Source organism: Leuresthes tenuis, unplaced genomic scaffold (assembly GCF_036924035.1).
Source record: "Leuresthes tenuis unplaced genomic scaffold, fLeuTen1.0.hap1 SCAF_16, whole genome shotgun sequence".
In the NCBI taxonomy this organism is placed as follows: domain Eukaryota; kingdom Metazoa; phylum Chordata; class Actinopteri; order Atheriniformes; family Atherinopsidae; genus Leuresthes; species Leuresthes tenuis.
In genome coordinates this window covers 7,379,972-7,397,603 of record NW_027325370.1, presented here as the reverse complement: position 1 = coordinate 7,397,603, position 17,632 = coordinate 7,379,972, and the positions used below count along the sequence as shown (strand labels likewise).

The 17,632-nt window shown below is 42.5% G+C and overlaps 2 protein-coding genes across 6 annotated transcripts in view; both read left to right on the top strand.

Moving 5' to 3' along the window:
• Window positions 1–206: 206 nt before the first annotated feature.
• On the top strand, window positions 207–14,812 carry esyt1a (extended synaptotagmin-like protein 1a). Its single transcript, XM_072366918.1, has 31 exons — window positions 207–1,446; window positions 2,308–2,349; window positions 3,287–3,421; window positions 3,628–3,701; window positions 3,899–3,971; window positions 4,056–4,145; window positions 4,232–4,287; window positions 5,520–5,640; window positions 5,845–6,021; window positions 6,455–6,537; window positions 6,715–6,763; window positions 7,013–7,102; window positions 7,378–7,473; window positions 7,556–7,627; window positions 7,704–7,790; window positions 7,916–8,065; window positions 8,371–8,553; window positions 8,645–8,821; window positions 8,906–8,988; window positions 9,100–9,148; window positions 9,246–9,335; window positions 10,605–10,700; window positions 10,933–11,004; window positions 11,087–11,173; window positions 11,286–11,432; window positions 12,826–12,956; window positions 13,149–13,244; window positions 13,335–13,466; window positions 13,554–13,659; window positions 13,753–13,802; window positions 13,910–14,812. Exons 1-31 carry the CDS (start codon window positions 1,129–1,131, stop codon window positions 13,935–13,937), a joined length of 3,240 nt encoding a protein of 1,079 aa, XP_072223019.1. The 5' UTR covers window positions 207–1,128; the 3' UTR covers window positions 13,938–14,812.
• A 465-nt stretch (window positions 14,813–15,277) lies between these two features.
• Window positions 15,278–17,632, top strand: part of fmnl3 (formin-like 3) — a 30,241-nt gene continuing 27,886 nt past the window's right edge. For all 5 annotated transcript variants that reach the window (XM_072367886.1, XM_072367884.1, XM_072367887.1 and 2 more), the window contains exon 1: window positions 15,278–15,854. In XM_072367886.1, coding sequence (XP_072223987.1) covers window positions 15,741–15,854 — 114 coding nt within the window. In that variant the 5' untranslated portion in view covers window positions 15,278–15,740. The remainder of the gene's footprint in view (window positions 15,855–17,632) is intronic.

The following is a 17,632-nucleotide window of genomic DNA, read 5'->3' as shown; positions in this document are numbered from 1 at the left end:
GCATAGAGGACATGCTTAGAGAATGGTTATAATGTAGCATAATCAAACCTTATTACACACTGGGAAATGAACCCATTGATTTGGATCTTTCACAAGATTATAGATATAGAATTTGTGTTGCTTTTATACCACGTGACTCCCAATTCTAAGCGCATGTTGTTAGTGCAGCCAGTCTATGTACACAAAGGATCTTCACCTTCCGAGCAAATACAGATAACCAGTTGTTTCCAGGCAACAAGGGAGCTATTAAAAACCTGGAATGTTTAATTGGCATAAATGAACCTCTTCAATAGAGCCGAGAGGAAAAACCGCACGACGCAACCAGAGAGAATGGCCAATTTTGCGTATGGTTTGGCAGTTTTTTATCAATGGACCTGCTTTTTTTAACGACTGGGTAAACCATTGCATCAGTGACATTGGGCGCACATCCTGGATGGCGGTCCCTCTGATGCCACACCACGGAAGCTGATGCTGACCTGCAGCACGCCAATACACGAAGCGAACCGGGACATCTTTCTGTCAACGAACTTGTTTTCACTCCTGTCATGCTCGGTGGTGAAGCTGCTGCAGTGTTGAGGAGCGCTTGCGCATGCAGGAGGATTTATTCCGACCGACTGACTGTATGAAGATAACGGGCTGCGCAGCCTGTGTACAATATTTTCGTGTGTTGCGGTTCCTTTAGCTTGCAAGGTTAATTCTAAGGCATTGCTGCATTGTAATGTCTTCAGGCACTGCAAATACTTTTCTTTAAGACCCCACGCTCCGCCCGACTCAACACATGACGCTACAAGATAATTCTAGGATTTAGTTTCCACTTGGTTTAGTGTGAAGGAGGGCTTGAAGCAGAGCCCGCCTCCTCAGCACTTAGTCTGTGCTTGCCCTTCTCCCCAGAAGAACCGAAATGAAACGCGGAATAGTCCATCACAGTGCCCTGCGGAACTGAGGCGGAGCACAGCGACGAAAAGTCGTAATTATGATGTAACCGTCCGAAACCCGCAGTTTCGCGTATTTGTTGATGGTTTTCTGCAATAACAAAGTGGTGCTGTACGCTGGTATTTGCCACTCTGTCGCGAAAGCAGAGAAGTTGAAGGCCAGGTCGAGCAACTGTGAAGTTTGACGGATCTTACCATGCCAACCGCTGATGCAGACCCGGGCGCAGACAGAGGCACAGCTCCGGCCTCACCGAGCCTGCCCCCAGCTGAACGCGCCGTAAGTGTGCTGTGGTCGTATGGAAAATGCCTGGGTGCTCTCCTACCGGTGTACCTGGCCGGATATTTTGGCTTCAGCATCTGCTTTGTGCTGTTTGGGCTGCTGATCTACTTGAGGTGGAAACAGAGTCGACAGGAGAAAGTGATGAAGCTCAGGTCTGCAATGTACCTTCAGGAGAACGAGAGGGAATTCACCACAGAGAGGGTTTTCAGATCCAAGAGGGATTTACCTCCCTGGGTAAGAGACACGCCGTCCTCTATGATCATTTTCTGCAGATTGTAATTGCCATACCTGACACATGTTTGAGACTGCTGCATCCCTGCTGCTTTGTCTATCGTTAGATGCTCGAGACATTTTACACTTAACACACATAAAAAGAAAATAAGACTAAATGCATGACTGTCCTTTTTGTTCACCATATTTTCCTGTATTTGGACATCCAAGTTCTCTGAGGAATTATTCTGAACTGCTCCCACATTAATGTAATGACAGATCACGCATGACGGGTCTCTGCAGTGGAACTATGGGATGAATAACAGAGTAATGTGGTACACAAACCATTTTTTAACCAGTAAAGGGAGGGATTTTTCCTCCCTGTGAGTGTTCCTCGTCTCATTTTCCTTCTTTGGACCTGCTTTTTGACCTTATCTGGTTTCCAAAACTTGATGACTCATAAACATCCTTCAGAGCAGTGGACCACCATATGTGGTTAGACAGCAGGACGCAATAAAGTGTGTGTGTACATGAGTTTGCATGTGCGTGGTCTTGTGAGCTGAGAGGCCTGAGATCTCATGAGATATCTGATGTGCACAACGTGCTTGATGGTTTTCTGAAATTTTTATCAGTTGCCAAATTAGTCTGACTTGTCATGTCTGCGTTCTCTTCCTGCTTTTTATGTGACTTTGTTGTGTTTATCTTTGTGGGTAGAAAGCAGGGGAAAATGGTTGAATCCAGTCTGCCCTGGTAAGAGGGCATGTTGTGAGAATTTCCCTTTTGGAACGAAAGCTCTGCATCAGAATTTCAGACATAAGAGCTAGAGGTCATCTTACGATGCCCTGACATATTTGAGTTCATGCTTGACGCACAACTCGTCCACAGGTCAACTTTCCAGATGTGGAGAAAGTGGAGTGGCTGAATAAGGTATGTTTTTCCTCCCTGTCTGACTTTGCACATGTTCAGCATTAATTTTTTTCATCACTGTCAACACACAGCTCCTGCTTCTCTACTGCTTCCAGTTGAACCTATGGCAAAGCAAAGCTAATGAATTCAAAATAAGATGTCCATGCATCACTTGAGAAACTCCAACAATAGTAACGTAAATGCCTCACATTTGATATTGCGAGGAACGAGGAACATATGTGTACTTTAAGTGACTCCGCTCTAGTTACTGCCTCTCCATCAGAGCAGATAATCTGCCGGTGTAATTAAGAGGCAGGGAGAGTGGCTCAGTTCATATCGCAACCTCTTTGTCTCTGTCAATGTAAGAAACTCAAATCAGCAGCGGGCTTGCGTTGGTACGAATACTAATAATATGAGGCATCTTTCTGGGTGGATAAGCGCAATAAAAGGTGACGACAGAAGCCTGGATTGTAGGATTTGCTAGACTCATCTTTCAGCCATTCTCTCCGACAGGCCTCTCGACATGTGATCCATCTGCCTGCTTGTGTCTACAAACACACAGTTAAACAGTGTATTTAACAGCTTAATGAAATGGGTGTTTCATGATGCGAGTGAGGAGAAAAAAAGACAACAAAAAAACAACAAAAAAGCATGTCTGGAGACTTAAATTTCTTTCTAATGCAAATCCGTACTATTGAGTTTGATAATGCAGCTGACACTCAGGTCTGATAGCAGCATGTGAGTATCACCAGTCTCACAAGGTGTTTGGAGATCATTTCTTAGAAACTTCATTATGCCAGTTGATGCACGTTGTCGAAATTCATCAAAACTTAAATGCATTACCATAAATGCAAACACGAGGCACATTTGAGTGTATTACTATGTGACAGTGATAAGTATTCCTGGCCTTGCTTATATCAGTTCACAAACCATAACGGCCATATGCTGTGTTATGCAGATCCTGCAGCAGGCTTGGCCCTTTGTAGGTCAGTATGTGGAAAAGTTGCTGGTGGAAACCATTGCTCCTGCCATCCGAGCTTCCAACGTGTATCTGCAGACTCTCAGCTTCACGAAGGTCAACCTCGGAGAAAAGGTGTGTAAACAAGACTGTTTAAATGATAAATGTGTCACAACCTTAGAAAATGCAATCAAGCCAAGGCCAGTCATGAGTCACGACACCAGCCAGTTCGTCTTTGGATGAATGTTTTCCTTACAGTAAATAGTGTTCTTTGCTGCTGTGCCTCCAGAAAGCCTTGCAGTCTTGCTTGCTTTGTGTAACAGCAGCTGCTGTGTTCACAGGCTGTGAAGGTGGCTGGTGTAAAGGCTCACACAGAACACGACAAGAGACAAGTTATGTTGGATTTGCACCTGAGGTAATGCATCACAGTTTTCGTTCATCTGCTGTTTTAAATGGCTGCTGGCTTCTTGCTCGACACCGAAATACTCCTGAATTACAGTGCTATGTGTTTACTTAACACGCACAAAGAAAGCAGCTCCGTCATAACTTTCATCAGCTGCTTCCCTTGATTAAACATTTAGGTTGAGTTTTGTCACTGTTCTTCTATTACAGCTACACCGGTGATGTTGAGATAAATGTTGAAATCAAAAAGTACTACTGCAAAGCAGGAGTGAAAGGAGTCCAGGTAGGTGAAGAAATATTTGCATATCCTTGCATTACTATCAGTTTGCCAGAGACCTCATTTTCAACAAAATGTTCCCTTTTGTAGCTGCATGGAAAGCTGCGTGTGATCCTCGAGCCCCTGATCGGAGACGTGCCACTCGTTGGAGCCATTACGATGTTCTTCATTCGCAGGCCTGTGAGTGCTTTTGTTCTGGCACTTCATTGATATTTGCAGTACATTTATTCAGATTTTTCTTTCTTTCATTTGTGTAATATGTGTAGAAACTGGACATAAACTGGACTGGACTTACCAATCTGTTGGATATCCCTGGACTGAAGTGAGTTTTTAAGATGGAGCTCCTTCCAGATCTCTTAGGTTGTTGTGATCTGTTTAAAGGTCTAGTTTAAGATGAAATTTAGGAGTTTGCGCTTGTTGAAATCACTGCATAGATATTAGTGAAAGTTTTGTATCACTTATCCAGCCACTAGTATCACAGTCGTCTCCTTGAATTAAAAGAAGCTCCAAACAAATTGAGAGCTTAAGTGTCCATCTGTTCAGATATTTGTGGTCTCGTGTTTAAAGGATAAGGATGGCCTCATGCTTAATTTTTCTTCCTGTCAATGATTTCAGTCAGAATTCCTGTCAATGATTTTAGTCAGAAGGAAAAAGGCCACAATAATCTGATCATACTAATAAGTAAGTCAAAATCTAACATGAATGATTTGTCTTTTTCACTGCGCCTTCACTGCTGTCTAAAGCGATTAAACTCACACACACGGAAACTGCACTTTACTGCACCAGGCCCGCACTTGAGGCCCTGGTGCAGTAAATTGCGCAATAAAATATTCTGCAAGTCAGTCCACAACTGCAAGTAGTTTCTCAAGATATGTTTACCAAACTTTCCAACTGTTCAAAAAGTGAAAATAAACCTTTTTTTTCAGACTTACATAGGAATGAATAAGCATGGTGATTAGTTTGCCAAACAGGGTAAACAGGGAAAGTCAAAAAGCTGTCTCATGACCACAATTTTTTGTTTTCATGGGATTTGTTTTCTAAAGGTTCTAAACAATGCCAGCCTTATTCTTTAAATTTTTCTTAACTGATACCATCCAGATTACATGCAAGATTATGACTTTATGCTTTAAGCTTTATGTTTAGGGCCACACATTTTATATATATATTCTATATATGTATATATAATTATATAGAATATGAAGATGGTCTCAAAATGTCGTAATGAAGGAACCCTATGCGATTTATCTGTGTGAAAATACAATTAAAGCATTGTCAGAGGTATAAATCTGTGTCTGATACCTCAGCTGTATATGTGCATCATCATCGGCCCCTTTGACAATACTTATGATGACAGTTTGTCATTATTTTTTAATTGTATTTCTCCATCAGATCATATTTGCCAAGATGTTTTCATAACTCCTCCTGTTGGCTCTGATGCTGGATTTCATGTTATTTATGCATGAACATGTTTCCAGCAGTAGTTCATAGCCTCTGTTTGCTTGTGTGTCCATTCTCTGTGTGTGTCCCGGACGTCATCCTTGCATTCATTTGCAGTGCCATATCGGACACTATGATAATGGATGCAATAGCCTCCTACCTGGTGCTCCCCAATCGTCTCACTGTCCCCCTGGTGGCTGACCTGCACGTGGCGCAGCTCCGCTCCCCTCTCCCAAGGGTAACTGTCTCAATAATAAATGGTCTCCTGAAGAAACATGGACCCACACTGACTGAAGCATACGTTTTCGAGCAGATTAGTTGCAAGCACTCATCGTAGCTTTCATACAACATGTTGCACACCAGATCACATCGAGAATGAGAAACACTGAGGTTTGTGACGATGCAGTTTGACTTTGTCTCTGCGTGCATGTTTTTATGCTAGGGAGTTGTTCGCATCCACCTGTTGGAGGCTGAGGACCTGACTGCCAAGGATACAGTCATCAAAGGCTTAATCAATGGGAAGTCAGACCCCTATGCCGTGCTGCGTGTTGGAACTCAGATCTTCACCTCTCATCATGTGGACAGCAACCTGAACCCACAGTGGAGGGAGATGTATGAGGTGAGGTGATTGGAGGTGGAGCAAATACACTCATAGCTCAAATTAAAGATGCATGAGATATAGTACTCTACCATGATGTAGTGTGCCAAAAATGACGCCTTCTTGTTGGTATTCTTGCTTTGTGGGGGTTGCAGTAAGTCTTTAGCTGTAAATATGACACTGCTGTTGCACGAATGGATACGTTTTGTGGAGATTTTATCTCTGTCTGTGGAAAGAGGAAGCAGCTGCTTCTGAGATAAGCAACTTCTTGCAACACATTTGTCTTCTCTTTTTTCAGATAGTGTGATTTTATCCAAACACTAAATAGACATTAAATGATCTACACCTGCTTGTCTGTTTGCATGCCCTTGTGTTTCTATACCATCTGTAGCTGTATCTATATTTGTACAGTTGTTGTTGTGTATTTGTCCATTTATGTGTGTGTATGTGTCAGGTGATTGTCCATGAAGTGCCTGGTCAGGAGTTGGAAGTGGAAGTGTTTGACAAAGACCCAGACCAGGATGACTTCCTGGGGAGGTAGCTTACTCGTTCTCATTCATTCTTTATGTGTCTGTGTGTTTCTCATGTCATTCCCATAGCTGCTTTTTGCTATTTTGGACCATGATAGTGTTAAAATTTGCCCCTATCGTCTCGTTATTTTAGTGCTCATAACATTATTGATCCTCTGTATGTCTTTTTCTTGCTGTGTTTCAGGGTCAAGGTAGAGCTTGACATTGTGAAGAAGGCCCGAATCGTGGATGATGTGAGTAGTAATTCGTTGGAGGTTTCACACAAACATCCAGTATTTCGTTAATATTATTATTTCTTTTTTTTTCTCCAATTTCAAATCGAAAAACAAATGAAAAATGTCTGAGTCAGCATTCAGTAATTTTGTTATCATGTGATACTGGAGACACCATGCGCCTCCTCGTGATCGTCTCTGTTCCCACCGCCAGCTGGATGAGAGAAATGTGTTTTTAATGAAACTTTTTTTTTTTTTGCTTGCATTTAGTGGTTCAATCTGAGGGACGTCTCATCTGGCAGCGTTCACCTGCGGCTGGAGTGGCTCTCTCTGCTGTCCTCTGCTGACAGACTGAGTGAGGTGAGGCGACAGCTCACTCACAGTGAGGACATTTAATTTAATTAAGTTTTATTGTTACACTCTACTGTTAGGTAAAAAAGTTTTTATAGGACTGTTATTTTTCTCATGTGTCCGTGTTTGTCATTATCTTTTGTGCACTATGTTTTATATTCTATGACTGCTCTATCTTTAACTTGAATGTGAGATAAATTTATTTAGTGTCCCCAGATGGGATGTTGGGGCTTTTAAGAACCCACATCCAATTCCTCACACATTCTTCGTTTGTCTTTTACCAGGTGATTGAAAAGAACCAGAACTTGACCACAAAGACAGCTGATCTCCCATCTGCTGCTATCCTTGCCATCTATCTCGACCAAGCTTATGAACTGCCTGTAAGCTTCTCGCTTATGAGTTCATGTGATGTGCACTGATTTTTCATCTGTTATTCACCCTGATGTGGTTGACATGTTGCAGATGAGGAAAGGCAACAAGGACCCAAGCCCAATGGTGCAGATTTCTATTCAGGATGCAGTTAAAGAGAGCAAGGTAAGTTAATGAAGGTAACTGCCTCTAAAGGCCTCACATCTGACTCAGAGCATGATTATACTTCTTGCTTCTGCAGATTTGCTATGGGACGAACAGCCCTGTGTGGGAGGATGCTTTCACCTTCTTCATTCAGGATCCTCGCAAACAAGATATTGATATTCAGGTAGGTCGTCATCGGCAACAGTTCAACTCATGTTCAACATTTTACACAACCAAACACCATTCACACACATTTCACACCATTTTTTTATATTCCCCTCTGTGTCCTCTGTTTCTATGTCTGATCAGGTGAAGGATGATGATCGTACTCTGCCTTTGGGCAGTCTGACAATCCCTCTGAGCCGTCTTTTGGAGACCCGGGAACTCACCCTGGACCAGTGGTTTCAACTGGAGAATTCGGGTTCAGCAAGCCGCATCTATGCCAAAATTGTGCTTCGGGTCGGTATTTCAGTCCTTGTCTCAACATACATATATTGGGTAATGTAGGCTAAACAAGCGTCTTTTAAGGCAAACATCCCAGGGAAGACTCAAATCCACCTTGGGCAAATCTTTACAACTATATTTACCATCTTTGATGTTTTTATTTTAAAATTATGTTAAAAAAATATTGGAGAGGTTTAAGAGTATTATGAATAGTCTACCAACAATCTTGCCTCATATGATTATCACAAGACATAAGACAGCATTGTTCAATTGTTTTCTGCTTGACATTTGCTCACACAAGCTTCATTGTTTCCTCCTAGATTTTGTGGCTGAGTGATGACACCACTCCCACAACCCCATCTCCTCGCCCCTCAACCTCTGGGTCCGGGACAAGCCAGGGAGGGATCACATCAGACCTTAACTCTACGGTGCCTGGTGGGTTAGATAAGCCTCAGCCAACATGGCCACAGCACACCACACCCGATCAGGAGTTTGCAACTGAGGTAAGGAGATGGTTACTTAAAGTTGAGCTACAGCAGATGCTGCTCTCATCCCAAATTGAAGTAACATTCTCTGTCCTCGCCCCGCTTGCAGGGAGTGTTGCGAATCCATCTGATGGAGGCCCAAAACCTGATTGCAAAGGACAACTTCATGGGGGGTATGGTGAAGGGAAAGAGCGACCCCTATGTCAAGATCCGAGTCGCTGGTATAACCTTCCGCAGCCACACCATCAAAGAGAACCTCAATCCTGTCTGGAATGAACTCTACGAGGTATCATCCTTTTTACTGCTCAATTAGTCAGTGAGGTCACTTATCGCATAAGTGTCTGATGTTTTTTAAATTTCTTGGATCTAGGTGATTTTGACCCAGCTTCCGGGGCAAGAGATCCAGTTTGAGCTGTTTGATAAGGACATCGATCAGGATGATTTTCTCGGGAGGTAACAGTAAAAAAGAAAGTCACAGATCGCTTCTGACTATTTTTTTGTGTTTGTAACAGAAAGGATATTATGTCACTGAAATGAACGATGCAACGTCACCTGTCTTTGCAGGTTCAAGCTTAACCTAAGAGACATCATCAGTGCACAATTCATTGATATGGTAAGTGGAATGATTGTAACAGAAAAACATTATCATGTACACGTTTTAAAAATGTTCATATGATGACACGCATGTTTTTGTGCCATTCTTGTTTTAGTGGTACACTCTAAATGATGTGAAGTCAGGTCGGGTTCACTTGGTGCTGGAGTGGCTGCCCAAAGTCTCAGATCCGCTCAGACTGGAGCAGGTCAGATACGTACTCTAATCTTTATTCTCTCCACTGGAGGCAATATACTGTGCTAATAATGCAGTGGCTTTATTGCAGTCTTGAACGGACCAGGAGATGAAGGAAATTACTGTTTAAGTTGATCCCACTGATAACAAACTCAACAAAGGGATACAAGAAGGATTATTAAAGCAATTTAGAGCAAAAGAGCAACACTAATAACACTCACCACCATGAAGGGAACAGAAAAGGTAGTTTTGAGTAAAATACGAATGAAGGAACAATGTAACACTTTCCAGTCAACAGGGGTAAGCATAAAACTTAGCCTGTAAGCTCCTGAGTGGCCCTCTGGCACTGACTGGATTTCCTCTCTCTTGGGACAAAAAATAAATGACAACACACACACACCTGAGAGTAAAACTGAAGCACAGCAACACTCTGGCTTTAACGTGTGATAAAACTCTTAAAAGCCTCAGTTGCAGCAAAGAGCAATGTTGAACTGAGTGACGCTAATGTAACAATCCTCATGTTAATCCGGTCCTCATCTCGGGGTAATTAGGGTTTAAAACACTCTCTTGTAATGGTATGTCTGTCTGCCACACTGCATGCCTAAACAAGTATTTTACCTTCTGTTTGCTAAGAAGGGCCACTAAATATGAGGTCTACAACTCTGATGAAATACAAACCAGGAGTCTTTTATCAAACATATATGAAGCTCCTGTGTGAAACAGTGCAGAAAGTCCTAAATCTAAAATAGTGATTTGCTGCAGTGCAGTTTGAAAATTTGGTATCCTGAGTCTGAAGTAGAGAAGAACTGTTATTTTGTCACTGTATTTACAGTTGTTTATTAATTTATTTTTTTAGATTAGTTTATATTTATGCTAAACTTGAAAGCCACATATACAATGAAAGCAATATTAGTCAAAGTAACTGTTCGTCTTGGGCATTCCCAGTGGTACCCCAGATGGTATCGGCGTAGTTATTTTGAGGTACTTTGTGTAAAGGCTTGTTTTACACAGAGAAAAACAGCAGTAAAAGACATCTTCTTAATCTGTTTAAATCAGCTGTTTTTGTACACAACCAAGATTTTGGAATTTGTTCTCCACCTGTTAAAGAAGGAACTGTATTTGTGTCTTATAACGCTGTTGTTTGGTTCCCATGGCATAGAAAATACTTTTTAATCGACAAGAGCTTGCCCAGTTTTTTTAATGTATGCTGGTATCTTTGCAAAATAAACTTGAACCACAACTGTTGTATTGCACATTCATAACTCTTTCCTGTTCCCTGCAGGTTCTGCAGTATCAGTCCCAGCAATCGTACCAAAATAAGGTTGTGCCATCAGCAGCTGTGCTGTTTGTGTATGTGGAGCGTGCCCACGGCCTGCCGGTGAGACCACTTCTATGAGTCCATGGGATTTTATTTGTTGTTTGGACTGGAGAAGCACAGCAGTTGCTTTCAGCAGCATGCACTAAAAGCAACTGTTGTTGCGGTGCTCCAGTTGCATCGCTTGTTGTTTGAACACGCATCATAGGATCACTGTTGATTTATTTTATTCTAGCAGTCAAATGCCATTTCTTACAATTTTTGTGTTAGACTGTCCTGTTTTGTGTGATTTCAGCTGAAAAAGAATGGAAAGGAGCCAAAGGCTGGAGCTGAGATTATACACAATAATGTTTCGCACAAAACCAAGGTAGGATTATGAGCACTGAGCATGTACTTGAAACTAATTACTTTAAAAAAGTCATCAAATTTGCCATTGGTTCATCCCAAAGATCTGTGAGCGATCCACATCTCCCCGATGGGATGAAGCCTTTCATTTTTTGGTTCGTGACCCCAGAGATGAAACACTCACAGTCAAGGTGAGCGATGAGCCCTGAGGTGTAGTTGTAAGCAGATGCAGGTGACATTTTTACAGGCATAATAAAAGTACGACAAATGTGTGCATTTTTATACGTGTGTGTTCTTGTCCAGCTCTCCCACAGCTGGGGGCAGGCTCTTGGGGCCTTGACCCTTCCTCTGAGGGAGGTGTTGGCTGAGCCGGGGTTGGTGCTGGACCGCTGGCTCAGTTTGGATGGTGCTCTGCCAGAGAGCCAGATACTAATCAAGGTCATGCTCAAGGTACAGAAAACTTACTGCCTATTTTCTCTACAATGCCTTGTGTGTCATAGAACAGTTGTTCTCATTGTTATCTATTCTGTGCTGTTGCTCTTGATTTTGGTGTAGCTCAGAGTTATTCTCCGTTCTTTAGCCAAAATTGCAAAATCCTCCTTTTTTTCCAACTTCAGTCACTGGATTGGATTCTTTTTTTGTTGCCCTTTTGCACCGCATTGCAGCTTTTTGGAAGGCAGGATATATGTTCCATGTGTTCACTACTCGTGCCAAGTTTAGCTACGGATTCTTCTTGTTGTAGCATCCCAAATGTATTTTTTGGTACTGATAGGCAGTGGCGACTGGTGAAAAATATGCTTGGTGGGGCTGATGTGACAACACATTTCCCTGCCTAGTCCAGTGTAAGAATTCAAATCAACAGTCAGAGGATGACTACAATTTAACAGTAATGATTTAATCTCCTTTTCAGAATCAATAAAGTAAATGAACAATTTTCATTTGTGTAATGCTAAGGGCATCAAATACAAGCAAAGGGTATGATCAGCTCAATCTATACAAATCAACAGTGTGAGTAAGTGAGAGAAATAAGGGTAGGTTTGTGTTTCTAAGGTGAGTGTAATATGATGTGTGAGTGGAGGGGATGGACAGTTCTTATTTGTACAGGAACTTTGCTCGTCTGTCTTTCTGAGTGGCAAATTTCTCAATAACTCTGGTGTTGAAATCAAGGATGTTCCATGTTAGTTTTTTCTCTGTGGAGAGCATAGCCAGGGCATTGAGGCGATCTTGTGCCATAACATTCCTAAGGAAAGTTTTTATCCTCTTTATCGATAAATAAGGAGAATAAGCTGCACCTCGCTCGTGAAGTTCGCCATCATCCCGCTGATTTACCACGCTGCACAAGCCTTTTTTTAACCTGAAATCTGCTGCTGGGGCGATATTTTCAGCGCCCCAAGATAGAAACGATACGAGTCTGTCTGGAAATTCACTGGTGAATCAATGTCAGTAGGTGGGAAATGTAGTGTATGTAATTCATATTGCATGTAGGCACACACTAGTGTGTACACCGACATCCATCCATCCATTTTTTATACCCACTTAATCCGTCGGTCGGGTCGCGGGGGGCTGGAGCCTGCTGTCCAATCTATCCCAGCTGTCATCGGGCGAAAGGCAGGGTACACCCTGGACAGGTTGCCAGTCCATCACAGGGCCACACAGAGACAAACGAGACAAACAACCACACACGCTTGTAAACCGACATTTTAAACTGAATTTGTAAAAATATATTTTACATTTCCCCTCCTCTTATTAGGGAGGGAGGCTCCCCCTATGGGCTGGTTGCCACTGCTGATCGGTGAGCTGCTCAAAGTGTTGTTGATAATATTTCATTATTTTAATGCTGCAGGTTTTGGACACTCAGCTGGCAGTATGTCGTGGCGCTCCAGTTGGAGCAAGCACTGATGCCAATGCAGGTGATGTCATGCCCAGATGGGTTCCTTCCCATCTGGACCTCAAACACAGAAGTGGACTCTCCATGTGAGTCTCACACACTGGCACCGGGGCCCATTGTTTAGTCCAAAGACGAACCTTGTCACAGTTTCTGCAGTCGGCTGATATCCAGAATATTTCTTCCCTTAAGAATGCAGAAATCAGAGTAAATTCTCCTGATATGTCTCTTCCTTATGCATTATGAGGCACCGTAATGTGATGGAACACTTGTGTTTTCAGCGCCGGTGACAATGCAAACTCATCTGGTCAGGTGAAGCTTACCATCGGCTACTCCACAGATGAAAACAGGCTTTTCATCATTGTTCACTCCTGCAGGTTTTTATATGACATACATTGCCTTCTTATCACGTCTTTCACCCAAAGCAGTCGGCGCCATTATATATCACAATCTCTGTATACTCACAGAGCCCTGGCAGCCTGCTCCAAGGATGGTGCTGACCCATATGTTTCCTTCATCCTGCTGCCCGACAAGAAGGCCACCACCAAGCGAAGAACCGCCATCAAGAAGAGGGAGCTCAACCCGGAATTCAATGAGAGGTGAAAAAACAGCTAAGAAACTCGTAACAGTGACAGAAATGTGCACATCTTCCTTGACTTCTTGCTTCTTTTTCTTTTGCTCTGTAGGTTTGATTTTGATTTTTCTCTGGAAGAGTCCACGCAGAGAAGACTGGACCTGTCTGTAAAGAACAGCGTCTCCTTCATGAGCAGAGAAAGGGAGCTTATCGGCAAGGTATTGGCAAGGACATTTCTGTTAGCTAAGACTGCTTACTAATTTTGCCAGCGTGATGGTTACTACACTCTTGCTTTTCCTTTTTTTCCTCAGCTACAGCTGGATTTGGACCAAATTGACCTCAAGGCTGGTGTCACACAATGGTAAAGATTTCAAAATCTACTGAACAATACTGTAAAATATTATCAAAGTAAAAATATTGTTTTTCTAAAGATTGCACGATCTACAGCTTGTATTCTGCTTTTTGCAGGTACTATTTGGTTGCAGAGACTGTCTAGAAGAAGCCTAATCTTTGGCTCTATGTAACAAAAGTGCTGCTTTGCGTCTGTGACCTGTGATGTGTGCGTTTGTATATTCAGCTTAAGTAAAAATTTCCACCATCATCGAAGTAAAAAAATGACGACAAATCTCCTCCGTGGAAACAGAAAAGACTTTACATGTAGCTTATCATTCGTAAAGTGTTAACTGTGCTGAATCTACACTGTTTTGGGAAGACCTTTTGGCTGAATAGATATTTGACATCAGTGCAGCTGTGTTGCACGACGAATCAAGGTTATATATGGTCAAGCATTTCAAAGTCCTCTTTTAATTTTATTTTTAAAAAGGGCTTATGCTGTGATCAGTAGGTATCACTGTGTTTTATGGATTTACAGCATCCAACACAAAGAAAAAGATTTCCCTAGAATTTTGCTTTTTACAGACTTCCCAATAGTCTTCTGTTTGTATATGTTGATATTATTGCCTTAAGTATTACAAAACGGCACAATCTGTCAGTGTTTCTGAAATGTGTTCCAGATGAAGTTTTATATGTTATTAAATTTACTTTTGTAAATCAAAGTGTTAGAAACCTGTAGAACCTCACTGAATCAAGAGGCACGACACTTTCAGCAGGGTCTACATCACTGTGCTTTGTGAAGACCAGACTTTGTAAATACATGTTGCTGGGTTGCTGCAACCCAGGCTTCTTTGTGTTTTTATGTGTTTGATGGGCCAGCAGTTAGGATCTTATGGCGCGTTGGAACAGTGGCATTAATGTGGTAACAGAGACAAACTTGTGCAATCCTTGAAGTGAGATGGGCTTTGACTTTAAACATATCATTGTGCATCTGCTGAAGTTGTTGATTAAAGTTTGCACTCTCATGAAACTAACAAACTTTGTGATTTAATTTGTGTCTTCCTCTCTCTACTTCTACGTAAACTCAGAATATGTTGAGGTACGGCATGTTTTACAGTACACCTGAGTAAGAACAACATTTTGAAAGATGATGAAATGTAATCAATTAAAAAATAATAAGAATTGAAAACATAAATCAATTTAAACAAGTAGCTGAAAATCAAATATAATGAAATTCATAGGTGAAGCTACCTGTTGGGGTGTTTTGCTGACACGCCATGCTGCTGCCTTGCCACCAGGTGGCGACAAAGTGCTAATATGCTCTCATCTTCGCGTCCAGCTGCATGTCGGGTCCCTGCCGTACAGATGTGAGGGGGCGGGGAAACAAATAAAATGATTTACACATATGTGGGCCAACAGGAGAGACGTCACCCCTGGCTGGGGGCGGGACTAAAGGAGAAAAGCTTCACTCTGAGTGGAGGCAATAGCAAAGGGCTTAATCAGGATCACACAACAATAATGAATGGAAACACGGCGTAGCCAAGAAAGTTGAGTAGCAACTAAAAGTAACTGTCGGACGGCTGTTGAACAAGTTTTCTGTCCCTGGGAAAAAAAAATCTGTTCTAAGTAATGGATTGGCCGGGTGAATCAGAAACTTCGATTTGGAAAAGAAACCAGCTGTTTTTTTTGTAGAAACTTTTGATTTTTTTTTTGTCTTTTTCTTCTCGTTGAATCTTTTCAGTGGAGCCACACTGTAAACCTAAACGCGTGATTAAGAGTAAATGGCCATTTGGGACAGTAATACGAGACCACTGCGCTGTCAGCGTTTTATACTGGAAAACTGGATTTATCGGGATTAATACGTGAATGAAACTGCCGGGATACTTTTTACTTGGATTCCCACCGCTGAAAGAAGCCGAGGGTCTGCTTTAGGTTGACAGAAGAGCACCACACCTCTGGGAGAAAAATGGGGAATATAGAAAGTGTTGACGGCCAGTCTGAGATGAAGCATCACATCATGCCTCTGAAGGTGCCCATGCCCGACCCCACCGAGCTGGAGGAGAAATTTGCCATTGTTTTGGTGAGTTCTAACCAACTCGAAGGTTCGCTCTAACAACTCTTTATCGCATTTACCGGTTTATTTTCCAGTTGAACCTCCGTTGCTTTGACCTCGTCCAGCTAAACTACCGCAAACACGCGCACAAGCTTCCGCGGTAGCGGAACGTGTTGCTTCTGCATATAAAAAAGCCAATTATAGCTCTTTTAAAGTAGATTGGAGCGTGTTTGTATTTACACCTCTGTCTTTTATTGTCTGTCACGAGCCGCTGCCACATTAAATGAAGCAACCTGTGCCGTCCCGCCCCTCATTCTCCTCCTGCTGTCCCCCTCTCCTGCGGTTCTTTTGTCTCCCCTAAAGTCAGAGAACTCCGCGTTTGGCTGAAGTGGCAAATACTGAGCGCAGCATGGTGGGAGGTGTGTGTGTGTGTGTGTGTGCGGGCAGATGGAGGGCTTCTTTTACTCTAGTTAAAAAAGGGCAATACACTGTAACACTCTCGATGGAACTCATCGAGCCTGTATTTCGTTTGCCCCTTTTCTCGCTGCAGGCAGGCAAACCGCCTGAAAACAACATTTTCTGAATTCCCCCAAAACTCCCACACCCGGACGACCTTCCCTTCCCCTCCCCTCCCCTCCCCTCCTCCTCCCTCCGCACTCCACATCGGGCCGCTGGAGTTGCGCGCTTTGTTGCAGTGAGCCGACACTCCACAGACCCTTCGACCAGGTATCAGCGCAGTCGGACAGAGGCTGTCACAGTGGGAGCGTCACGTTACGTCCACGGGACGTTTTTGAGCGCAACACAACTTGGGACTCCACAGATGCGTCAGGAGCATTTATGTGCCCGGAATGCCCGCTGTGTCATAGTTTATTCGTCACGAAGTAAAGACCAGGGGTTTTCAAACTGAGAACTGCTGTGGGGTGCATTTAGTTTTTACCCATCTACAAATAGGGGCGTAATAACCTATAGATGACTTCTGTGTTAGCATATTTGATCACAAAAGTGGACTGCTATGATTGACAATCAGTATGTTCCAAATTAAGTAGATGATTAAAGGAAAGCGACTCTAAAATTGAGCGTAGAGACGTTGTTTTGGTGTCTGACTGCTTCGTAGGCAGATGAACAGGGTCAACTGAGTCAAAGTGTCTTCTGCTATCACCAGGTTATGGGTGTGCAGAATTTGGACAGTTTTTGTCTGAACATTGGCCCATTTACCCATATTTACCCATGTAAATGATATATTTACTCCCACATCCATGTTCAGTCAGCATGTAAAAGGCCCTTTTGGATCATCATTTCTACCATACATGGCTGCTTTTGGTTCCTCTACTAGAGCCACTTTGGTTTGAAAGAATTATTTGAAAGAATATGTATATGTAAAAAAAAAAAAAGTCCAGCCTGATTAAAAAAGAGAACAAAGAAACTCCTCCCGAAGTCCTCACTTTCTTTCTTCATTCATTTGAATAAACGTGTGTTTGTCAGATTTATCTGATGAAAACCCAAGAAGAGAAAAAACAGGTTGTGGTTTCACTCATATCCTGAAGTTTTGATGACACTCTGAAGTCGCTAAGCAACTTGGTGGGACTTTCTGATATGAAACTGACAGTAGTGGCTTCAACCTCATTATCTTATTCTTGGCTAGAAAGATAAAAAGCTTGTCCTGAAACTTGGACTTCAGATGAGACTAATTTAAAAACTGCCCTGTGTTCGTGGGGCTCACAACGTGTCACCCATACAACACTGAGGCAGCAGCCTGTGAGGGGGGGATCATAATCTCAATAGATCTGCTTTAACTTGTAATCCAC